The 25,944-nt window shown below is 47.3% G+C and overlaps 1 protein-coding gene across 1 annotated transcript; it reads right to left on the bottom strand.

Moving 5' to 3' along the window:
• Positions 1–146: 146 nt before the first annotated feature.
• Positions 147–24,148, bottom strand: wasf3b (WASP family member 3b). The gene is made up of 9 exons (XM_041861756.2): positions 24,059–24,148; positions 14,192–14,338; positions 7,359–7,493; positions 5,440–5,593; positions 4,999–5,116; positions 4,710–4,891; positions 4,181–4,438; positions 3,341–3,639; positions 147–1,857 (listed from the first exon to the last, which is right to left on the bottom strand). Exons 2-9 carry the CDS (start codon positions 14,322–14,324, stop codon positions 1,700–1,702), a joined length of 1,437 nt encoding a protein of 478 aa, XP_041717690.1. The 5' UTR covers positions 14,325–14,338; positions 24,059–24,148; the 3' UTR covers positions 147–1,699.
• Between the last annotated feature and the right edge of the window lie 1,796 nt (positions 24,149–25,944).

Below are 25,944 nucleotides of genomic sequence, written 5' to 3'. Positions count from 1 at the left end.
CTCTGCATCCACTGGCTCTGTTCCCATGGTGACTCCCTTCTAAACTGTACTGTTACCATGGAAACTGCTGTGTCAACCTCATGACCATGTTGTCTCCATGACAATGGTGCATCAGTAAAAGAGATGCAGACACAACATTGTGGATATCCATTTTCATATTTGTATTTATTCTCAGGGTCATAGAGTTCAAAGGTTACAGATTTTACAAAAAATAACCATGACAACCCTAAACCCAATCCAATCTATTCTTCATCTTCCTTTTCTCTGCTAGACATCACTCAGATGTTATTCATTAAACTTCCTTTCATCCTTCCCCTTTCACTCAGACCTCTCTGATCTCCAATCAGACACTCTTGCGACACACACTCCAGTTAGGTTCCAATATCCATACTTTAGTACCACTTTGGAGGATGCACAGTCAATACTCTACATCAGAGTCATATATATAGAGAGTTAGGCCAGGTTTTAGAACGGCCATCATGTTAGCGCCCATATAGAACTTTATTATTGAAATGTTGGTGATGGAACAATACAAGAGGTCCTCCGACAGTACCCTATGAAAAGATCCGCTGTAATCAAGCAAAACAGAGCAGTAAATTTAACAGACATTTGTATTGAATTGGCATTCGGGATAATGTGTATCCAATTCTTTACTGTGTTATAGTGTTAACAAATTTCACATCTGCTTTCACTGGACATCTTCATAAGTTTAGAAAACTATCAGCAATAAACAGCACAACGCGGAAGCGTTAACTATCACTTAGCGAGGAGAAAGTGGCGCTCTTTGAACGTTCAACCGCATCGGCCTACCTCTCTATATATATGTGGTCTACATTGTTTCCTTCCAAGTGGTGTGTTAGTGTGGTTGATGGAATACAGCCTCACTCTCAGGTCACTCCCTCACACACCTGTATTGTTCAGAAGGAACACAGTTGGGAAACGCTTTGAAAAATGTTTTCTCCTATTTGTTCCTTCTGAACGCTACCATGACCACCGCAGTCCACACTGACCACTCTGACTTCTCTTCCTCCAGTTGCTATAATCTACACATTAAAAACTTGTCTCATCCCAGATGAACTATTAATAAGTGTTTCAGTAAAAACATTAGAAAAGAGAAGTAGAAGGGGAGGTTGCTATTTCTCCAAGTGACGCCCTTAAGATAGTTACTATACATGAGATGAGTCCCCATTCCTGCGGTGCCACATACAGGGCTTCACTAGTGTTATTATGGTTAACATATTATACAGAGACACTGTGGTCTCCTGGGGTGTATTCAAGATGCCCTGAGCGTTGCATGAGCGTTCTTAAATGTTAACGGTAATAGTATTGAATTGAACGTTCGGTTGCAGTTAGTGTCTGTATAGCAGCTGAACATGACAGTATGGATCTTGAATACACCCCTAGTGTTCCAGTTCTGAATCCTTCAGCGGCTGATGCAGGAGTCTGATCTCCCAGCAGTGCTACGTGTGACCAAGGGTCACCCAGCTTATATACTGTATAAATATACCTACTACACGTGGGAGTGTATGAGTCTGTGTATGTGAGTGTTTGTTTACGTTTATGTGTTGGTACACATACCTTTTAGTGGTTCTTAGATTGTGGATGTGAACGTGCACATGTGTATATGCTTTTCAGCTTTTGAGTGAGTGAGTGTGTGTGTGTGTGTGTGTGTGTGTGTGTGTGTGTGTGTGTGTGTGTGTTAGTCGGACCAGTCGTTCTCCTCCAGCTCTGAGTCATCCTCGGAGTCAGAGTACTCAACGGCGATGCGTCTGGACAGGATGGTGGCCACGTCGTTCCCTACAGGCTCCCTCTTAGCCTGCTGATCCTGCTGCTCCTGACCCTTCTTCAACTGGATACCTACAGCCAGGAAGAGACAGTTAGACACACTTCAACTGGATACCTACAGCCAGAAAGAGACAGTTAGACACACTTCAACTGGATACCCACAGCCAGGAAGAGACAGTTAGACACACTTCAACTGGATACCTACAGCCAGGAAGAGACAGTTAGACACCCTTCAACTGGATACCTACAGCCAGGAAGAGACAGTTAGTCACACTTCAACTGGATACCTACAGCCAGGAAGAGACAGTTAGACACAGACACACTTCAACTGGATACCTACAGCCAGGAAGAGACAGTTAGTCACAGACACACTTCAACTGGATACCTACAGCCAGGAAGAGACAGTTAGACACACTTCAACTGGATACCTACAGCCAGGAAGAGACAGTTAGACACACTTCAACTGGATACCTACAGCCAGGAAGAGACAGTTAGACACAGACACACTTCAACTGGATACCTACAGCCAGGAAGAGAGACAGTTAGGCACAGACACACTTCAACTGGATACCTACAGCCAGGAAGAGACAGTTTGACACAGACACCCTTCAACTGGATACCTACAGCCAGGAAGAGACAGTTAGTCACAGACACACTTCAACTGGATACCTACAGCCAGGAAGAGAGACAGTTAGTCACAGACACACTTCAACTGGATACCTACAGCCAGGAAGAGACAGTTAGTCACAGACACACTTCAACTGGATACCTACAGCCAGGAAGAGACAGTTAGACACAGACACACTTCAACTGGATACCTACAGCCAGGAAGAGACAGTTAGTCACAGACACACTTCAACTGGATACCTACAGCCAGGAAGAGACAGTTAGACACAGACACACTTCAACTGGATACCTACAGCCAGGAAGAAACAGTTAGACACAGACACACTTCAACTGGATACCTACAGCCAGGAAGAAACAGTTAGACACAGACACACTTCAACTGGATACCTACAGCCAGGAAGAGACAGTTAGTCACAGACACACTTCAACTGGATACCTACAGCCAGGAAGAGAGAGACAGTTAGTTACAGACACACTTCAACTGGATACCTACAGCCAGGAAGAGACAGTTAGTCACAGACACACTGCAACTGGATACCTACAGCCAGGAAGAGACAGTTAGTCACAGACACACTTCAACTTGTACCTACAGCCAGGAAGAGACAGTTAGTCACAGACACAACTCAACTAGATTCAGGGAGGGAGAGACAGGTTAGACACAGTCAGCCAGTCAGTCAGACAGACAGAAAAGGCAAGTTTGTTGCGCATGGCCCGGGGCCCCGGGTGGGCACAGTTGTCTCATTCCATTGGTCCTAAAATGAAATCTCCACCCACCCGGGGCACCAGGCGATGCAAAACGTATTTGCCCACAGTCAAGTTAGTCAGACACACACACACACAGACAGGTAGACAGACACACAGGCACACAGACACACACAATACCCCTGCCACAGAGACAGGTGGGTTAGATAGAGATACACACTCTTACCCATGCGTATGGCAGCAAGCAGATCACTACGAGCATCATTAACAGGCTGGCCGTTGTGGGGCATGGAGGACATCTTGAGAGTGGTAGAGTAGGAAGAGCCTGGAGGAGGGGGCGGAGGCATCGGGGGAGGTGGAGCCACCAGGGACCCAGCGAGTGCTGGTGGGGCCGGGTCATAGCCACCGGCTGATACCATTGGTCCTGGAGGAGGAAGTGGGCCTCCGGGGGGCATGGCAAAGGCAGATTGTGCCGATGGCATGAGAGGAGTGGGAGGAGGGCCGTTTCCATATCCCTCCATCATACTGAAAGAGAGAGGGAGAGAAGGTAGAGAGGCAGAGAGGGAGAGGGAGAGAGAGAGAGAGTGAGACGGTGGGCATGGCATTATACTGTAATAATCATCATAACCATTTCAGAAATAGAAAGCATCACATTTATCTGCCTCTCCACAAAAACATCTCACTTATAGCGATGTCATACTAACATCCTCTGACAAGTGAAGAAGAATGAAAAAACAGGATGGCATTATTTGCACAGAGTTTATAGGGGAGTCATGCCAAGACCAAGGCAGTTGAGTGCACCAGTACAGTACTCGGTTTGTATGGGTGACAGTATAGACTCAAAGCCTAAGGCTTAGTCCCAGAGAGAATAAAGCCTGTTGTTCGTCATCAGATCAGATTTCCCCTGACACAAGACTCACCCAAACCCTAGAGTGACAACAAAAGAGTACACGTGGGTTTGTGTGTGTGTCTGTGTGCACATTTGAATGTTTATTTGAGTGTCCATTTACGCATCTGTCTGTCTGCCATGGTGTTTATGTATGTGTGTGTCTGTGCACTTGCTGACCTGTAGTCCACAGGTGGCAGAGATCCGTTCAAGTTCTCAGTGGGTGGGGGAGGGGGTGGAGCATTGTGGGGGCGACCCAGGGTGCCTCCCCTGTAGGCCACGGTTGCTCCCCTATAGTCCTTGTCCAGAGTGGCATGTCCCTGGGCAGCCAGCTGAGCAGCCAGGAGACTCGGGGGTGGGCCGGAGTATGTGTAGGCGTGACTAGCATGGTTGGTTGAGTTAGGGTAGTGGCGTTGGTGGTGGTCAGGCCCAAGACCCCTAGGAGAGAGCGAAAGAGAGGGAGATGGAAAGAGAAAACGTTACAGAATGGCCAGCAGGGGGAGTAAGAGTACCGTAATTTCTCCCTGAACAGCAGAGGGAGACTAAACTATCATAGAATCTATACAGAAAAGTATTATACAGAAAAGTAATTATTCCATACTTTTTTACATTTCATATGTTATCTTATAAATGCAAATGTATTAATGTGTAAACTTTTCATTGACCTCATCTCATCATAATGTAAGTTTGTGTGTGTGTTTGGACTGACCTCATCTCAGGGGACAGTGATCCCTCGGAGGTGGCCCCCTGGTGGAGGGAGTGTGTGTGGCGGTGGTCAGGCCTCAGCTCCTTATCTAGGGCTAACATATTCCACTCCTGACGACGGTTCCGAGCCTTACGCACCTTCTTCACCTCCCTCTGCAACGTCCCGTCCACACAACGCTTCTGCTCCTGAGAGGAGAGACATATTAGTGGAGAAAGGGAGGAAGAGAAAGGTGGAGAGAAAGAGAAGGAGGAAGAGATACAAAGAAAGAAAGATAGGGAATTTTAGAGATTACTTTGTTCTTCCTCTTCTCTTTCCTCTTGTCCTCCGTGTCCTGCAGCATCGTTTCTCTCCACAGGTCGAAGAAGTAGGAGGGGTCAGTGTAGAACTTCAGCCCCTCCTTGTGGTCATCCCTACAGGGTCAAAGGGCAAACACGGGTCAGGGTTTATGAGAAATGAAGTCCACAACATTCCATTATGAGACTACAAAACAAGATTTTAGACTGCCCTGGGTAGTAGAGAAGTTAGACAGATCTGGTGAGGTATTTGACTCTGGGTTTAGACTGCCCTGGGTAGGAGACGTTAGACAGATCTGCTGAGGTATTTGACTCTGGGTTTAGACTGCCCTGGGTAGGAGACGTTAGACAGATCTGCTGAGGTATTTGACTCTGGGTTTAGACTGCCCTGGGTAGGAGACGTTAGACAGATCATAGAAAGGGAGGGGGAGATACCCCACCTATATTTGGAGAGGATGTTGAGGGGTGGAGGTTTGTCACTCAGGTTGTACATCTCCTTAACAGGGATGGGAACGCTCCTTGTGGATACCACCTGCTGGTCCTGGGCAGTACTGCTCTTAAACGCCTTCTTCATGTTGATGTCCTGCAGAGAGACTGAGGACAGAGAGAGAGGACAAACAGGGAGAAAACGAAGGGTATAGAGAGAGCGAGAACAAACAAGAGAGGGAGGGAGGGAGGACAAACAGAGAGAGGACCAAGAGAAAGAGAAGGTGAGGGAGATATGGGAGAAAAGAGAGGGGGACAGACAGGGTGTGAGAGAAGGATTTATACAGTGCATTCGGAAAGTATTCAGACCCCTTCCCCTTTTCCACATTTTGTTACGTTACAGCCTTATTCTAAAATTGATTAAATAAATACAAATCCTCATGAATTTACACACGATACCCCATAATGACAAAGTGAAAACAGAATTTTAGCAAATGTATTAAAAATAAAAAAACAGAAATACCTTATTTACATAAGTATTCAGACCATTTGCTATGAGACTCGAAATTGAGCTCAGGTGCATCCTGTTTCCATTGATCATCCTTGAGATGTTTCTACAATTTGATTGGAGTCCACCTGTGGTAAATTCAATTGATTGGATATTATTTGGTAAGTCCCACAGTTGACAGTGCATGTCAGAGCAAAAACCAAGCCATGAGGTTTAAGGAATTGTCCGTAGAGCTCCAGTATTGTGTCAAGGCACAGATCTGGGGAAGGGTACCAAAACATTTCTGCAGCATTGAAGGTCCCCAAGAACACAGTGGCCTCAATCATTCTTAAATGAAAGAAGTTTGGAACCACCAAGACTCTTCCTAGAGCTGGCCGCCCGGCCAAACTGAGCAATCGGGGGAGAAGGGCCTTGGTCAGGGAGGTGACCAAGAACCCGATGGTCACTCTGACAGAGCTCCAGAGTTCCTCTGTGGAGATGGGAGAACCTTCCAGAAGGACAACAATCTCTGCAGCACTCCACCAATCAGGCCTTTATGGTAGTGTGGCCAGACAGAAGCCAATTCTCAGTAAAAGGCACATGACAGCTCGCTTGGAGTTTGCCAAAAGGCACCTAAAGGACTCTCAGCCCATGAGAAACAAGATTCTCTGGTCTGATGAAACCAAGATTGAACTCTTTGGCCTGAATGCAAAGGAGGAAACCTGGCACCATCCCTATGGTGAAACATGGTGGTGGCAGCATCATGCTGTGGGTATGTTTTTCAGCGGCAGGGACTGGGAGACTAGTCAGGATTGAGGGAAAGATGAACGGAGCAAAGTACAGAGAGATTCTTGATGTTCATCTTCCAACAGGACAACGACCCTTGAGTAGCCTAGCCAGAGCCCGGACTTGAACATCTCTGGAGAGACCTGAAAATAGCTGTGCAGCGACGCTCCCCATCCAACCTGACAGAGCTTGAGAGGATCTGCAGAGAAGAATGGGAGAAACTCCCCAAATACAGGTGTGCCAAGCTTGTAGCGTCAAACTCCAAGAAGACTTGAGGCTGTAATCGCTGCCATAGGTGCTTCAACAAAGTACTGAGTAAAGGGCCTGAATACTTATGTAAATGTTATATTTCAGTTTGTTTGTTTTTATAAGTTTGCAAACATTTCAAATAAACTATTTTTGCTTTGTCATTATGGGTTTATTGTGTGTAGATTCCTGAGGAAAGAAAACAATTTAATCAATTTTAGAATAAGGCTGCAACATAACAAAATGTGGAAAAGGTCAAGGGGTCTGAATAATTTCCGAATGCACTGTATATCCTCAGTTTCAGCAATTTTTCCACACCTGACGTAACTCCCTAATGCAAAGGACCTCACATTACCGTGGCAACCAGTAATGACACCACTTCCTGTTTCCTGTGACCTCTAACCCCTGTCTTACCTTCCTCCACAGTGGAGTCCAGCTGGGTGACTTTGACAGCCAGACGGTCGATGCGGTCCTGCAGGGAGTTGGCTCTCAGGTAGAACGTGTTGGCCTCGTTGAACAACTCCCCAAATATGTCCTCTGCATGTTTACCTGCAGTACAAGGGTAGACAGACGGATCGTGTGTGGTTAGCATAACATTCTGGTGTACTAAATGATGCATACAGTGTGCAGCACACTGTGCACTGCACTTTGAGGAAACTATAGAGTAACTGTTCTGTTTATGACGACAGAAGGCAGATTTGAACAGGACCAAGCATCAACCAGACAACGGGAGATACAGCCATCGCTAAAGACAGCAATTACATTAAAGTTAGACTGGTAGACGCAATCAATTGAGATGGACTTGATGAATGGGACTATCAAAGACACATTTCTACCATTCTCCTGGTAACAAACTGAACTAAGAAATAGACCAGGGCATCACTGTTGTCATGTGAGGTCCTAGAAGAAAAATCCACAACAATCAATCTTTGCAAGAGCACGTCTGTTTAGGTCAGGCGTCAATACGCTTTAACAACACTAAGTTGTGTTTGTCAGAGGCACGCACACACACACACACACACAGGATGACCACTGGAAAAATATTTAGAGGAAGAAAGGAAGAGAGGTTCAGAATGTTTAAATCTGACCTCTCTTCATAGTTCTGACATTGTCACAAACACACACACACAAGGCAGAGTTCATCTCAGCCTATGCTACCCTCCAGTCCCTCGACTTCTTGGCGCTGACGGAAACATGGATTACCACAGAAAACACTGCTACTCCTAATGCTCTTTCCTCGTCTAACCATTTGTTCTCGCATACCCTGAGAGCATCTGGTCAGCGCGGCGGTGGCACAGGAATCCTCATCTCTCCCAAGTGGACATTCTCTCTTTTCCCCCTGACCCATCTGTCTATCTCCTCATTTGAATTCCATGCTGTCACAGTCACTAGCCCATTCAAGCTTAACATCCTTGTCATTTATCGCCCTCCAGGTTCCCTTGGAGAGTTCATCAATGAGCTTGACAAGTTCCTTTCCTGAGGATGGCTCACCCCTCACAGTTCTGGGTGACTTTAACCTCCCTACGTCTGCCTTTGTCTCATTTCTCTCTGCCTCCTTCTTTCCACTCCTTTCCTCTTTTGACCTCACCCTCTCACCGTCCCCCCCTACTCACAAGGCAGGCAATACGCTTGACCTCATCTTTACTAGATGCTGTTCTTCTACTAATCTCACTGCAACTCCCCTCCAAGTCTCCGACCACTACTTTGTATCCTTTTCTCTCTCGCTCTCCTCCAACACTACTCACTCTGCCCCTACTCAGATGGTAATGTGCCGTCGCAACCTTCGCTCTCTCTCTCCCGCTACTCTCTCCTCTTCCATCCTATAATCTCTTCCCTCTGCTAAATCCTTCTCCCTCCGATCTCCTGATTCTGCCTCCTCAACCCTCCTCTCCTCCCTTTCTGCATCTTTTGACTCTCTATGTCCCCTATCCTCCCGGCCGGCTCGGTCCTCCCCTCCTGCTCCGTGGCTTGACGACTCATTGCGAGCTCACAGAAGAGGGCTCCAGGCAGCCGAGAGGAAATGGAGGAAAACTAGACTCCCTGCGGACCTGTCATCTTTTCACTCCCTCCTCTCTACATTCTCTTCCTCTGTTTCCGCAGCTAAAGCCACTTTCTACCACTCTAAATTTCAAGCCTCTGCCTCTAACCCTAGGAAGCTCTTTGCCACCTTCTCCTCCCTGCTGAATCCTCCTCCTCCTCCCCCTCCCTCCTCCCTCTCTGTGGATGACTTCGTCAACCATTTTGAAAAGAAGGTTGACGACATCCGATCCTCATTTATTAAGTCAAATGACACCGCTGGTCCTGCTCACACTGCCCTACCCTATGCTTTGACTTCTTTCTCCCTGCCCGCTTGACCCTATCCCCTCCTCTTTTCTCCAGACCATTTCCAGAGACCTTCTCCCTTACCTCACCTCGCTCATCAACTCATCCTTGACCGCTGGCCATGTCCCTTCCGTCTTCAAGAGAGCGAGAGTTGCACCCCTCTTCAAAAAACCTACACTCGATCCCTCCGATGTCAACGACTACAGACCAGTATCCCATCTTTCTTTTCTCTCCAAAACTCTTGAGCGTGCCATCTCTAGCCAACTTTCCTGCTATCTCTCTCAGAATTACCTTCTTGATCCAAACCAGTCAGGTTTCAAGACTGGTCATTCAACTGAGACTGCTCTTCTCTGTGTCACGGAGGCTCTCCGCACTGCTAAAGCTAACTCTCTCTCCTCTGCTCTTATCCTTCTAGACCTATCCGCTGCCTTTGATACTGTGAACCATCAGATCCTCCTCTCCACCCTCTCCGAGTTGGGCATCTCCGGCACTGCTCACTCTTGGATTGCGTCCTACCTGACAGGTCGCTCCTACCAGGTGGCGTGGCGAGAATCTGTCTCCGCACCACATGCTCTCACCACTGGTGTCCCCCAGGGATCAGTTCTAGGCCCTCTCCTATTCGCTCTATACACCAAGTCATTTGGCTCTGTCAAATCCTCACATGGTCTCTCCTATCATTGCTACGCAGACGACACACAATTCATTTTCTCCTTTCCCCCTTCTGATAACCAGGTGGCGAATCGCATCTCTGCATGTCTGGCAGACATATCAGTGTGGATGTTGGATCACCACCTCAAGCTGAACCTCGGCAAGACGGAGCTGCTCTTCCTCCCGGGGAAGGACTGCCCGCTCCATGATCTCGCCATCACGGTTGACAACTCCATTGTGTCCTCCTCCCAGAGTGCAAAGAACCTTGGCGTGACCCTGGACAACACCCTGTCGTTCTCCGCTAACATCAAAGTGGTGACCCGATCCTGCAGGTTCATGCTCTACAACATTCGCAGAGTACGACCCTACTTTACACAGAAAGCGGCACAGGTCCTAATCCAGGCACTTGTCATCTCCCGTCTGGATTACTGCAACTCGCTGTTGGCTGGGCTCCCTGCCTGTGTCATTAAACCCCTACAACTTATCCAGAACGCCGCAGCCCGTCTGGTGTTCGACCTTCCCAAGTTCTCTCATGTCACCCCGCTCCTCCGCACACTCCACTGGCTTCCATTTGAGGCTCGCATCTACTACAAGACCATGGTGCTTGCCTACGGAGCTGTGAGGGGAACGGCACCTCCTTACCTTCAGGCTCTGATCAGACCCTACACCTAAACGAGGGCACTACGTTCATCCACCTCTGGCCTGCTAGCTCCCCTACCTCTACGGAAGCACAGTTCCCGCTCAGCCCAGTCAAAGCTCTTTGCTGCTCTGGCACCCCAATGGTGGAACAAGCTCCCCCACGACAGCGGAGTCACTGACCACCTTCCGGAGACACTTTAAACCCTACCTCTTTAAGGAATACCTGGAATAGTATAAAATAATCCTTCTACCTCCTTCCATTAAAAAAAAGAAGTGGCTATCATAAGTTGAATGCACCAATTTGTAAGTCGCTCTAGATAAGAGCGTCTGCTAAATGATGTAAATGTAAATGTAAATGTTCAATGGAGTGTGAGATGCTACGCTAGCCTCATGATTATACATATACCATCTCGAATTTCAACAGGGACAACTCCAATATAAAGTGTTCTTTCTCAAAGTTGCCGGGATGTCACGTGCATCACACTTATATCAGTACACTGGTAACAACCTAATCATTACCAAACTTCTATTAGATCAAATAAGCCTCATGTATCAAAATAGCAATTTATGGTTATCAATTTGACCCTCTCTCATTGCCCCCCATACAGAAACTCCTCGCTTGCTTCATAATTAATGATCTGTTTAACCTGGACAGATTTTTGGGCAGAGATAAGGCTCTAGCTTAGCCTTCCTCTCTCTGTTTATATTTAACTCACACAGCTGCTGCTGAAAGGCCCACTCCCACCACAGGAACAATCACAATGTGGGCTCCCGAGTGGCGCAGCGGTCTAAGGCACTGCATCTCAGTGCTTGAAACGTCACTACAGACACCCTGGTTCGATTTACATTTGACATTTTAGTCATTTAGCAGAAGCTCTTATCCAGAGCGACTTACAGTTAGTGAGTGCATACATTATTTATTTTTATTTGTTCATACTGGCCCCCCGTGGGAAACGAACCCACAACCCTGGCGTTGCAAGCGCCATGCTCTACCAACTGAGCTACACGGGGCCCGATTCCAGGCTGTATCACAACCGGCCGTGATTGGGAGTCCCATAGGGCGGTGCCTTAGACCGCTGCGGTGTAGGCCGTCATTGTAAATAAGGCATTGGCCGGTGTAGGCCGTCATTGTAAATAAGAATTTGTTCTTAACTGACTTGCCTTGTTAAATAAAGGTAAAGTAAAAAATGACCAAACAGGTTGATGTTTATTGGGATGAGTCTTGTCCTGGAGGCAGAACTGAGCGATTTTGGCTCAATTGGCTAAATTGTAAAAAGTCATTTAAAAAAATAGCTTTTTGGTGTTAATTTAAGGTTAGGGTTAGGCATTAGGGTTAGCAGTGTGGTTAAGGTTAAGCTTAGGGTTAAAATGTGATTAGTTGCCTCCAGTACAAGAGTCATCCCAATAAATGCTAAACTCCAATGACAGAGAAAGAGTGAGTGAGTATTTCTCTTTTGTTTATTATCTATTTCACTTGCTTTGGCATGTGTCATGGGGGCAGCAGGGTTATTCAGGCTATAACCCCTTAAGTCATAGTCACTCTGTTTAATGCTGTTATACTACAGCACACACCAGTGGTGTGTATTCATGGGAAGCCAGGCTTCCCCAAAAAATTGACAAGAAAATGGACCAAAAAAAGCATCTTTCATCTCTGTGTTTTCATAATCTTCCTTCAATTCGCAAGGCTAAGGCTGAATGTATCTCACCGGAGAAAGCATCCAAGCGAGCGAAACAGCGCCCTTCTGTCTCTGTATGTGTCGGCCATCTACATATCTGATTCCGTCTGGCCATAAAGAGTATGACATTGTTGCTGCCAGTAGCATTGAATGCAAGGGAAGACAGCGAGCATTTGGCCTTCCTTGATAAAATAAATATAAGATAATAGCCAATCAGCGTTGAGCTAAACTGAGCGAGTTCAACTGTGAATGGTCCTAGCGGACCAAAAAAAAGTGTCAAGGGAAGCCAATTTGGATTTGGCTTCACTCCTATCACAGAGAAATAAGTAATAATAATAATAATAATAATATGCCATTTAGCAGACGCTTTTATCCAAAGCGACTTACAGTCATGCGTGCATACATTTTTTTTTGTGTAATAGACAGAAACAACTTGAATTGTTGCATCTCGTTGTATTGTTGTCCTCCGGTGGCTAGCTAGCTAAAATTGGCCCTTTCCTAAATTAGCCATGGATGAAGATAGGGATTTGGACTTGTGGTTTTACTTAATTCTCCATACTGGCAATGATTATAACGGGGATTCTGATCCAACCATAAAATACATTGTGCCCTGGACTAAGAGGATGGAAGTTCAATCTGTAGCTAGATGTAGAAGGCTAATGTTAACTAGCTAACGTTGCCCATGAAAGGAAGTTAGGCTAGCGAGCAAGCATTTTAGCCAGGTAGCCTAGGACAACAAAAAATAAAAGCAATAACTGTATGACAGAGTCATAGGCCGTTTCGTCAACATGAAAGAGAGGAGGATGGCATTGGCTTTTCTCTACAAGTAGGGTGTCAACATGTTTTTTCTACTTGCACGAACGCACACACACACACAAATCAGAACCATGAACAGCCACATATATTACACATTTAGCTTACGTTGATTGGACTAAATACTTTTTTGTATCTTTTAGTTGTCACTGTATTAGACTAAGCATAGGTGATTTGATGATGTTGAAATGTTGAAGTTGAAATGGTGCTGGAATAGTGGAGGCAGCTCCTGTTTAACTTTGAGACTTGCAGTAACTCTCAGTGGTTCTAAATCAATAGTTGTTTAGTAGTCCGAAAATATCAGAAACATTAACTTTCTTGACCATGCTGTAGGTCATGTAACGGTTTGTTACATGTAATATGCTTTGTGGACTTCACCGGACAGAGGTTGCTCTCCGGTTTTGTGATGAAACAAAGACGTGGTTGAATTTATTCTGCCACTGTGTTTTTTCTTATTGTCTCGGCCTTTAGGCCTATATATCACGGTGTGAAGGCATATGACCTAACAGGTTATAGAGCAAACAACGCAATTATTACAAAACATAGGTTGTAATATGGCTTTTTTTCCCCTGACTTGGCTTCCCCATTGATTCTACCCACGCACCGCTACTGGTACACACAAACACAAATGTACACACACGTCCGGATGAATAGAATTTTGAGCATTATTTCAACAGGATAGCATACTGTACTCCCCCCTCCCCCCTCCCTCCTCCTGTGGGTGTCGGATGACGGTGTGAGTCTATTCTTGACCTTGAGACCTCTAGCCCTGATCCTGTTTCACTGACAAATCAATCGCTGCTTAGACATCACTACATCATCAGGTCTTCTCACAATGTCAAACAGCACTGCAGCATGGTGACTATGAGATAGATAGTGATAAGATACTTTTTATGACAGGATATAACAGTAAACGTTTCTCACTGTTCAAATAAACCTACCATTAAAATTATAGACTGATAATTTCTTTGTCAGTGGTCAAACGTACAAAATCAGCAGGGGATGAAATACTTTTTTCCCTCACTGTATGTCATTGCCCTCTTCCCCACATAGACACCTATGAATAACATGCTTTACAAGTTTTATGTAGTGTGTGGTTAGTGCTCTCTGCTCTGTGTGTTCTGTGTGTTGTGTGTGTGTGTATCTTACTCAGGCTGCTGAGCTGGCGGATGATGGAGGAGAGGGTGTTGTTCATCACACACTCCAGCTCACTGCCGATGCCCTCTGGCAACTCCCCCCGGCACAGGTGGCGCGGGTCGATATTCCTCTTCACCAGAGGCATGGTGACACCTCACACTGTTACACAGGAAGCACAGGAAACCCACAATACATATGATATATGACACACACTGTACTTACATAATGGATGTATTTACAGACACGTTTTCTACATTTTGTAAGTTATAACTATTGTAAGTATTATAAGCATACACACAATGCAAGGAGACATAGATATATACACACACAGCTAGTCACTGGGCCAGACGTATTAGCACACACTAACAAACACACAATACTATTCTTCGAAACAGGGTTAGTGAGGCTGGGCATACAACTGTGACCCGTCCAGACCAGACCAAGTGGGCCATGCAGTAGTACAAGACAGCAGAGAGATTAAGGTATTGGGAAAATAAGCTACAGTCCAGCTATGCTTTCTAGCCTTACCACTGCTCAGCTATGCTTTCCAGCCTTACCACTGCTCAGCTATGCTTTCTAGCCTTACCACTGCTCAGCTATGCTTTCCAGCCTTACCACTGCTCAGCTATGCTTTCTAGCCTTACCACTGCTCAGCTATGCTTTCTAGCCTTACCACTGCTCAGCTATTCTTTCTAGCCTTAATTTGAACAGGATCTGGCACCTCTCAATTTTGGACTGTTTTATTCCGAAACCCATTTGCCAGTATCAGTACCTCTCTTGACATGAAAAATAATCGTCACTGTTTGCAATGTAAAATGTAGACTATAATCAAATCAATCAGAGTTAATTCAAGTTGCCTTCTCTGTAATTCTCCTGCCCTCTAAAAAATGTAATGTGAAAACGTGGCTGATATTGGCCCAGCGTTGTCCGGGTTTGGCCGGTGTAGGCCGTCATTGTAAATAAGAATTTGTTCTTAACTGACTTGCCTAGTTAAATAAAGGTCAAATAAATAAAATAAAATAAAATTCTAAGAATGTATTCGTGTTGGGCCGGCCCGTGTTTATGGTTCCCTTTCCACAGAGGGTTTTACATGGAACCCAAAATAGTTCTACCTGGAACCAAAGAGGGTTCTACCCTGAACCAAAAAGGGTTCTCCTATGGGGACAGCCGCAGAACCCTTTTGGAACCCTTTTTTCCTGAGTGTAGCCGCGGTAAGGGTGCTGGAGGTGCCGCAGCACCACTGGTAAATTGAAATCCTGATCAATTTATATACATTTGCCAAAGTTACAGAATTACTGCTGTCTGTTGAGAAAGAAATGAACTAATTTAGAATACTACACCAGGAGTAGGTCTATAGTTTAACCACAGTGAACAGCATGCAGTCAAAACAGGCCTTTTGCAATATTTCAAATAGCCAAACATCGCAGGAAAACACAGGTTTGAAAGCAAATGGATTCTGCTGAAAAGAGAAATCTAATCTGTCTGTAGGCTACCAAATATGCGATCAACTTTCAAATAGGCCTACTGCGCGAACAGCATTGTTTTACTAAGTAAAACAAGAGAGAGAGAGGCTTTTGGCACGAGCGCATCGGCCATTGCCGGTGATTGAGCTGCGCATCATTGGGTGAGTCAGTGAAAGTGGAAAGCTTTTATTTTTCCTCCTCATATTGTACAATATGTGTCTCCACACAGCTAGGCCTAGGCTATAGATGGATTCAAGACAAGGTCATTTTTATTGATCTCACATTCTCAATTTGTGAGGTATTTAAAAAGATTTTGCTAAAGTCTCCAGTAATCAAAAGTTATGTAGAATTGCATGAAATGCGTTTAAAAAAGGCAACATTTGTCCCGGTACACGCAAAAGCGTTGACATGCATGCAATGCTTTATTATAAAGGTTTTGTTTTTTTCATGCGTTCCGGTACACGCAAAAGCGTTGATATGCATGCTAATGCTTTATTATAAAGGTTGGGTTTTTTAATGCGTTCCGGTACACGCAAAAGCGTTGACATGCATGCAATGCTTTATTATAACTGTTTTTTTTTTTTTATGCGTTCCGGTACACGCAAAAGCGATGATATGCATGCAATGCTTTATTATAAAGGTGTTTTTTTTACCCCTCATGCGTTCCGGTACTTCAGAGCCCCCCAGGTCAGCCCCCTCTCGGCTCTTATTTTGTTCCGGCACCTCCCAATTTACAAATGAAGCACTCTACAAGGTGTCAAAAGCCTTCCACAGGGATGCTGGCCCATATTGACTCCAATGCTTCCCACAGTTGTGTCAAGTTGGCTGGATGTCCTTTGAGTGGTGAACCATTCGTGATACACACAGGAAACTGTTGAGCGTGAAAAACCCAGCAGCGTTGCAGTTCTTGACACAAACCAGTGCGCCTGGCACATACAACCATACCCCGTTCAAGGGCACTTAAAGCTTTTGTCTTGCCCATTCACCCTCTGAATGGCACACATACACAATCCATGTCTCAATGATAAAATATCCTTCTTTAACCTGTCTCCTCCCCTTCATCTACACTGATCGAAGTGGATTAAACAAGTGACATCAATAAGGGATCATAGCTTACACCTGAATTCACCTGGTCAGTCTGTGTCATGGAAAGAGCAGGTGTTCTTAATGTTTTGTATACACACACACACACACACACTCACTCACTCTCCTGTGCTGTGCACAGTCACGCTTCAGACCAACACCCACACACACTCTCCAATGCAATTGGACACATTCGCTAGACACAAAGGATTAATTTGACCATTCCCTGACACTGATCTAACGTCAGGTCTACATCTTCCCTAGTCAGGATCTGAGGGGGCTAAGCTGATCCTAGATCTGGTTCTATGGGCAGATTTTACAGCAGATGAAAGAGGGAACACAGAAAGCATCTGAGTGGTCATCTTATCTGGGCCTCTTCCTGCTTCCTGTTTTAGCGGTCTCCGCATCTTTACTTCCGGTTCCACCCAGTGTCACATCTCTACTTCCTGTTCCTCTCGGTGTCACATCTCTACTTCCTGTTCATCCCAGTGTCACATCTCTACTTCCGGTTCCTCCCAGTGTCACATATGTACTTCCTGTCCTCCCAGTGTCACATCTCTACTTCCTGTCCTCCCAGAGGACCAGAAGAACAATACAGCTATAGTTTAAATAACTGCTGAGAGGCCTGAAGCAGACGCACACACACAAAAACATGGCAAATATCCAGTCACTTGAGAATAAGATGGATGAGCTTCATTCGAGAGTGTCATATCATAGACTTGAAAATATGCAATATTATATGTCTTACACCTCGATTACACCAACAGCGTCATTGCGCAAAATGGTACGTAGCAATCATCTGGATATGTGTGCAACAAAAGTTCAACATTCACCTTCAGCTACCATTTCTGTCAATCCGTCAACGCATACAGTTTAACGCATACGTTCGATAAATCCACCACACAGAACGCACTGCAACTGCCTCTGCAACATAATGCTGCAAGTCAAACGTAGCGTTCCATTGGAAATGAATGTACTTCTGGTGTACCAAAATGCAATGACGCTGTCTGTGTGATTGAGACGTTACTGAAACGTGGCTGGATGATGAATCTATGCAGGTTGTACTCAGTGAATTCTCCATGCAGCGGCGGGATCGGACAGCGGCTTTGGGGAAATCGATAGGAGACGGAGTGGGTATTTTCATAAATAACAACTGGTGTGCTGCTTCAAGTGTGAAGGAAATCTCAAGCTTTTGCTCACCTAATATAGAATACCTGATGGTAAGCTGCAGACCCTTTTATCTACCAAGAGAGTTCTAATCCATAATTATCATGGCTGTCTACATCACTCCCCAAGCCAACACCACTCTGGCACTTAACGAACTGTATGGGGCCATAAACAAACAAGAAACCGCTCACCCAGAGGAATTGTCTCTGGTGGGCGGAGACTGTAGCCCTTTCCTCCAGTCAAATTACCTAGTGGCCACATCGGTGGAATGTTATTAATATTTTTAATAATTAAGAAACAATCTTTTTTTAAACCCGCCGAAAGACCACTTTTATTCTACCCACAGAAACGCATACGAGGCCCTCCCTCATCCTCCCTTCGGCAAATCTGACCATGACTCCATTCTCCTGCTGTCACACCCTGGCTCTGGGGACTCTTGTATGTTGAGCCAGGGTGTTAGTTTCTTTGTGTAGTGTCTATGTTCTGTTCTAGGTTATGTGGTTCTATGTTGGCCGGGGTGGTTCTCAATCAGAGGCAACGAGAATCAGCTGTTGCTTGTTGTCTCTGATTGGGAACCATACTTAGGCAGCCTGTTGTGCACTTGTGTTTTGTGGGATCTTGTTCCGTGTTGGTTTGTGTTCATGACCGAGGACTTCACGTTTCGTTTTGTTGTTTTGTATTTTGTATCGTGTTGCTAGTACACTATTAAAGAGATGTACGCATATCACGCTGCGCCTTGGTCCAATCATTATGACGATCGTGACTGAAGATCCCACCAATACAGGACCAAGCAGCGTGTCCAGGAGCAAACGCCGGAGGTAACGTTAGTGGATGTCCTCCTCGGTTGGGGGCAGATCACGGAGGAGGAGGCCGTCCGTTACCGGAGGGCGATGAAGGGGGAGACCCAGGCAGGAGAGGAGAAGCGGCGCCAACCGGGCCGTCGTCGGACAGGCGAGAGACACCCCCAAGACATTTTTTGGGGGGGGCACAAAGGCATGGACGACGGGGCTGCTGGAGGCAGATAAAGGGCGAGTTTGTGGACGAGGAGAGAAGGCCACCAGGTTACGGGGGCCATTGGTCAGTAGAGGGAAGGAGAGTGTAGAGGCACGGCGAGAGGTACTGAGGTGTGTTACCAGTCCGGTCCGGCCCGTTCCTGATCCCCACACAAGGCCAGTGGTGTGTGTTCCCAGTACGGTCCGGCCTGTTCCTGTCCCTCGCACCAAGCCTGTGATGCGCATCGCCAGCCCGGCCCGGCCTGTTCCTGCCCCTCGCACCAAGCCTGTGGTGCATGTCGCTAGCCCGGCCCAGCCTGTTCCTGCCCCTCGCACCAAGTCTGTGGTGCGCGTCGCCAGCCCGGCCCGGCCTGTTCCTGCCCCTCGCACCAAGCCAATGGTGCGCGTCGCCAGCCTGGCCCGGCCTGTTCCTGCCCCTCGCACCAAGCCAATGGTGCGCGTCGCCAGCCCGGCCCGGCCTGTTCCTGCTCCTCGCACCAAGCCAATGGTGCGCGTCGCCAGCCCGGCCCGGCCTGTTCCTGCCCCTCGCACCAAGCCAATGGTGCGCGTCGCCAGCCCAGCCCGGCCTGTTCTGCTCCCCGCACCAAGCCTGTGGTGCGCGTCGCCAGCCCGGCCCGGCCTGTTCCTGCCCCTTGCACCAAGCCAATGGTGCGCGTCGTCAGCCCGGTCCGGCCTGTTCCTGCTCCCCGCACCAAGACAGTGGTGCGCTTCGTCAGCCCTGTCCGGCCCGTCCCTGCTCCCCGCACCAAGCCAATGGTGCGCGTCACCAGCCCGGCCCGGCCTGTTCCTGCTCCCCGCACCAAGCCTATGGTGCGCGTCGTCAGCCCGGCCCGGCCTGTTCCTGCTCCCCGCACCAAGCCAGTGGTGCGCTTCGTCAGCCCGGTCCAGCCCATTCCTGCTCCCCGCACCAAGCCAATGGTGCGCGTCGCCAGCCCGGTCCGGCCTGTTCCTGCTCCCCGCACCAAGCCAGTGGTGCGCTTCGTCAGCCCGGTCCGGCCCGTCCCTGCTCTTCGCACCAAGCCAATGGTGCGCGTCGTCAGCCCGGTCCGGCCCGTTCCTGCTCTCCGCACCAAGCCTGTGGTGCGCGTCGTCAGTCCGGCACAGCCCGTGCCTGTTTCACTGGTGCCTGGTCAGGTACCGGTCAGCTGCTCCACACCGGAGCCTAAGCAATCCGCTCCACCGATGTCCAGTCCAGCTCCAGCCAGCGGGGCCAGACCAGACCAGGGGCGCTACGGGGGGGTTGTTAGAGGGTGGTGGTCACGCCCGGAGCCGGATCCGCCTCCGAGGAGGAATGCCCACCCGGCCCCTCCCCTGTTGGGTTTATGTTGGCGCGGTCGCAGTCCGCGCCTTTGGGGGGGGGTACTGTCACGCCCTGGCTCTGGGGACTCTTGTATGTTGAGCCAGGGTGTTAGTTTCTTTGTGTAGTGTCTATGTTTCGTTTTCTATGTTCTGTTCTAGGTTATGTGGTTCTATGTTGGCCGGGGTGGTTCTCAATCAGAGGCAATGAGATTCAGCTGTTGCTTGTTGTCTCTGATTGGGAACCATACTTAGGCAGCCTGTTGTGCACTTGTGTTTTGTGGGATCTTGTTCCGTGTTGGTTTGTGTTCATGACCGAGGACTTCACGTTTCGTTTTGTTGTTTTGTATTTTGTATCGTGTTGCTAGTACACTATTAAAGAGATGTACGCATATCACGCTGCGCCTTGGTCCAATCATTATGACGATCGTGACACCTGCTTCCTGTTTACAAACAAAAACTCAAACAGGAAGTACTAGTGATGCACCCAATATGGATGTGGTGGGACGAAGGAGACACGAGACTACAAGACTGTTTTGCTAGTACAGACTGGGATATCTTCTGGAATTCATCAGATAGCATTGAGGAGTTTACCACAACAGTCACAGGCTTCATCAATAAGTGCATAGACGATGTCGTCCCCATAGTGATTATAAGAACGTATCTAGCTAAAGGCTCGCGATACCGCTTACAATGAACGGGACACGGATGCATACAAGAAATCGCTACAGACGGTGGTGCTGACAGCCCAGTACATCCCTGGGGCCGAGCTCCCTACCATCCAGGACCGAAATGTCAGGCGGTGTCAGAGGAAGGCCCGAAAAATTGCCAAAGACTCCAGCCACCCAAGTCATTGACTGTTCACTCTGCTACCGTCCGGCAAACGGTACCGGAGCATCGCTCTCGGAACAACAGGCTCCGAGACAGATTCTACCCTCAAGGCTAAATAGCCAGACTGCTAAATAATCAATTAACGGTACCCAAACTATCTGAACTGACTGTATCTTGCACTGACCCCATTATGCACACTCACTAATAATAATAATAATAATATGCCATTTAGCAGACGCTTTTATCCAAAGCGACTTACAGTCATGCGTGCATAATTTTTGTGTATGGGTGGTCCCGGGGATCGAACCCACTACCTTGGCGTTACAAGCGCCGTGCTCTACCAGCTGAGCTACAGAGGACCACCACTAGACTTTATATACACACCATATACACACTCACTCCCACACACTACACTGTCACTCCCACACAAAACCCTTGCACATTCACTACATACTCACACACACACACACAAACACAGACTTTTACACTCATCATTTGGTGCTGCTACTCTGTTCTTTATTTTACTCTTATTATTATCTATCCAGATGCCTAGTCACTTTCCCTGCCTTCGTGTACATATCTACCTTAAATACCTCGTGCCGCTGCACATTGATCAGGTACTGGTACTCCCTGTATATCACTCCATCCCTGTGTATTTTATTGTATTCCTTGTGTTAGTTACTATATTATTTTGTATTATTATTTCTAAACTCTGCTTTGTTGGAAAAGGTTCATAAGCAAGCATTTAACTGTAAAGTCTACATTAGTTGTATGAGATAAATACAATTTGATTTGATTTGTGCGCACGCAAACAAAATGCATAATGCCACACACCCAAATGCAAAGCTGACCCCTCAGCCATTCTCTTTGATTCAGATCTAGTAGGCTATGCTATGTATGTCACTGATGAATAGACAGCATCGTAATAGCTCAGGGGTGTTGATGGTGTTGACAGAGAAAACAGACATTTCTGACAACCAAAAAACAACCTTCCCACAAGGCTATGGGCAGAGTCCCTCAGCTGGCATCGGTCCAATACCCCCCACCAAGCCCTGCCTCTAGCCACATACCAATATGGGACAACAAAGAATAAATTACATCATGCTGCCACAAAGCACACTGAAAACAGCCAATTAGCACCATGGTTTGCGTATTCAACCAGATGATGAACCAGGCCTACATTATCATATAAAAACACTAGTCTGTGAAACGGGTTTGTCTGATCTGCTTTGTAACCCTCAAATGAAGAAGTTCTACAGAGCCATGAGTTTGTTTTTGTCTGGTGTGAGAATGGTCACAACAACAAGGCGAGATCATTAGAGGTTGGGGAGCGGGCAAATAAAGGGAAGGGGGAGAGAGGGAAGGAACGTGTGTGTGAGGGGGTAAAGAAAGTGTGTATATGCTATGTGTACAAGAAAAGGGAAATGTGTGTCTGTGTGTGTGTGTCTAGAGAGTGAGTGAGGGGTGGGGGAGGGGCGAGTAGGGACCTCGGGGAAGCCACTCTGAAAGGTTCCTGGAACAATGGAGCTCCGTTCACACGGCAACAGCAGAGTGCTCCCATGCATGCCTCCCCTCTCCCCTCCCCCAGACCTCCTTTAACGTCCCCTGAAAAGAGGGCACTCCACTCAGAAAGGAAGAGAGGAGAGAAAGAGTGAGAGAGGGGGAAGAAAAAGTAAGAGAGGTGGAAGAGAGAGACATGGAAAAATTGTAAATAGAGAAGGGGGGAGAGAGCGAAGGAAGGAAAGGAGGAAAGGGGATTCCTAGTCAGTTGTACAACAATGCGTTCAACTGAAATGTGTCTTCTGCATTTAACCCAACCCCTCTGAATCAGAGAGGTGTGGGGGGCTGCCTTAATCAACGTCCACGGCGCCCAGAGAGCATTTGTTGTTGAGGGTTAACTGCCTTGCTGAAGGGCAGAACGGCAGATTTAAAACCACAGGTAGCCTCTCAGATGTACCATTAGCAGTACATTAGCCAACTCCAGAGCTCAGAGAGCTGAGGGCCTTTGAACTTCACTAGAGAGACATGCTGACTGCTGCCACCAGGAGGTTGTGCTTCCTGTCTCCCTTAAGACCCTCCACACACACACACACATTTTACTATGGATGCCGAAATTCCATTAGGGTTGGAGCAGGGAAACATGATCAATTTATGAGTCAGGTACAGCCTCTTGCTTTGAAGGAGGCTGGAGAGCTTGTGGTGAGGTCATAAATATTGCAAGAAAAAATGAAGTAAAATCTCCTACTCTGACATTACTGGATCTTCATTTTCTCTACAATATGCAATATGGCTATTCTTCCTAACAGCCTATATCTTTATGAATAGAACTGTCTGTTGTTAATTATAGCAAGTGACCCTTTTAACTGACGTGTCACTGCCCTAAATTCACAGAATAATGTAGTCTAATTCACATTGTAGGCTAGTTCATCTATCTTGCTTTCAGTAGTGTGTGGGAGAGCAACAAAAGCAGCCGTCTGTGTGCTGGGTGCAGTCAGTGCACACACACACACACACACACAACATAGCCTACACATGACATGCATGCATAACTAATTGCAAGCGCGATCAATCTAAGTTCCGCACCGTCGCTTCCCGTTACTGATGGGCTGACCGTTATCCGTTTACCGATTCTATTTTCCAGCCGCCACAGATTGCGACAATATTTTATAGCCGGACTCTTTCTAAATCAAATGCAGTTTGTACGTTTCAGTTAACAATAATCAACCGGTTCCGAGCAAAGCGGTTGCCAAATGGAGTGTGCAGTAGGCTAGAGTTTAATTGAAAGAATCGGGCCTTGGACACAGAGAACACGTAACCCCCTTGTGCTTTATCATTATCTTCTATTGGGGTCCACTAGTGATGGCCGGCGGCTACGTCCAGTCAGTGGTCGACTTTGTAGTTTGGCCATTTGCATTATCGCAATTCTACATATATAAAAATATTCAATTAGGGCCAAATATAGACAGTTTGTTGAGTAACATTCCGATTCTCATCATGAGATATAAAAGCATAGTAAAAACCCTCACCAGCAGTCAGAAATGTAATAGATTTAAGTCCGTCCGCATGTCCAGTTAGATACTCCTGCTGATCGCGCTGCCATCCTGTGTCGCTGGCGGTCTGGCCACTCCAAACGATCCACCACGGGGGCGGGACCCACCCGGGCGGGACCCACCCGCAGCCCCAGCCTATCAGCATTCAGCAACTGGGATTTAATGAGTGGTGGGTGTTCCCATTGTCAAATCGTAGCCCTTGAAACGCATGAGTGACATCGAGGTTCCCCGTTTGATACCTCGTCGGGCATGGATAGGACAGGGTCTCTGCTCAGGGTGGATAGGGGAGGCTACCCAGGGCTTAACATTTTATGCAATCCAGTCCCCATACAGGGTTAACATTAAACGCTTGAAATAAACATACACTGCTCAAAAAAATAAAGGGAACACTTAAACAACACAATGTAACTCCAAGTCAATCACACTTCTGTGAAATCAAACTGTCCACTTAGGAAGCAACACTGATTGACAAATTTCACATGCTGTTGTGCAAATGGAATAGACAACAGGTGGAAATTATAGGCAATTAGCAAGACACCCCCAATAAAGGACTGGTTTTGCAGGTGGTGACCACAGACCACTTCTCAGTTCCTATGCTTCCTGGCTGATGTTTTGGTCACTTTTGAATGCTGGCGGTGCTTTCACTCTAGTGGTAGCATGAGACGGAGTCTACAACCCACACAAGTGGCTCAGGTAGTGCAGCTCATCCAGGATGGCACATCAATGCGAGCTGTGGCAAGAATGTTTGCTGTGTCTGTCAGCGTAGTGTCCAGAGCATGGAGGCGCTACCAGGAGACATGCCAGTACATCAGGAGTAGTGGAGGAGGCCGTAGGAGGGCAACAACCCAGCAGCAGGACTGCTACCTCCGCCTTTGTGCAAGGAGGAGCAGGAGGAGCACTGCCAGAGCCCTGCAAAATGACCTCCAGCAGGCCACAAATGTGCATGTGTCTGCTCAAACGGTCAGAAACAGACTCCATGAGGGTGGTATGAGGGCCCGACGTCCACAGGTGGGGGTTGTGCTTACAGCCCAACACCGTGCAGGACGTTTGGCATTTGCCAGAGAACACCAAGATTGGCAAATTCGCCACTGGCGTCCTATGCTCTTCACAGATGAAAGCAGGTTCACACTGAGCACATGTGACAGACGTGACAGAGTCTGGAGACGCCGTGGAGAACATTCTGCTGCCTGCAACATCCTCCAGCATGACCGGTTTGGCGGTGGGTCAGTCAAGGTGTGGGGTGGCATTTCTTTGGGGGGCCGCCATGTGCTCGCCAGAGGTAGCCTGACTGCCATTAGGTACCGAGATGAGATCCTCAGACCCCTTGTGAGACCATATGCTGGTGTGGTTGGCCCTGGGTTCCTCCTAATGCAAGACAATACTAGACCTCATGTGGCTGGAGTGTGTCAGCAGTTCCTGCAAGAGGAAGGCATTGATGCTATGGACTGGCCCGCCCGTTCCCCAGACCTGAATCCAATTGAGCACATCTGGGATATCATGTCTCGCTCCATCCACCAACGCCACGTTGCACCACAGACTGTCCAGGAGTTGGCGGATGCTTTAGTCCAGGTCTGGGAGGAGATCCCTCAGGAGACCATCCGCCACCTCATCAGGAGCATGTCCAGGCATTGTAGGGAGGTCATACAGGCACGTGGAGGCCACACACACTACTGAGCCTCATTTTGACTTGTTTTAAGGACATTTCATCAAAGTTGGATCAGCCTGTAGTGTGGTTTTCCACTTTAATTTTGAGGGTGACTCCAAATCCAGACCTCCATGGGTTGATACATTTGATTTCCATTGATAATTTTTGTGTGATTTTGTTGTCAGCACATTCAACTATGTAAAGAAAAAAGTATTTA

The sequence above is a fragment of the Coregonus clupeaformis genome, chromosome 34 (assembly GCF_020615455.1).
Source record: "Coregonus clupeaformis isolate EN_2021a chromosome 34, ASM2061545v1, whole genome shotgun sequence".
Classification (NCBI taxonomy): Eukaryota; Metazoa; Chordata; class Actinopteri; order Salmoniformes; family Salmonidae; genus Coregonus; species Coregonus clupeaformis.
The sequence above is the reverse complement of the archived record's forward strand: the minus strand, read 5'-3'. Positions and strand labels throughout refer to the sequence as shown.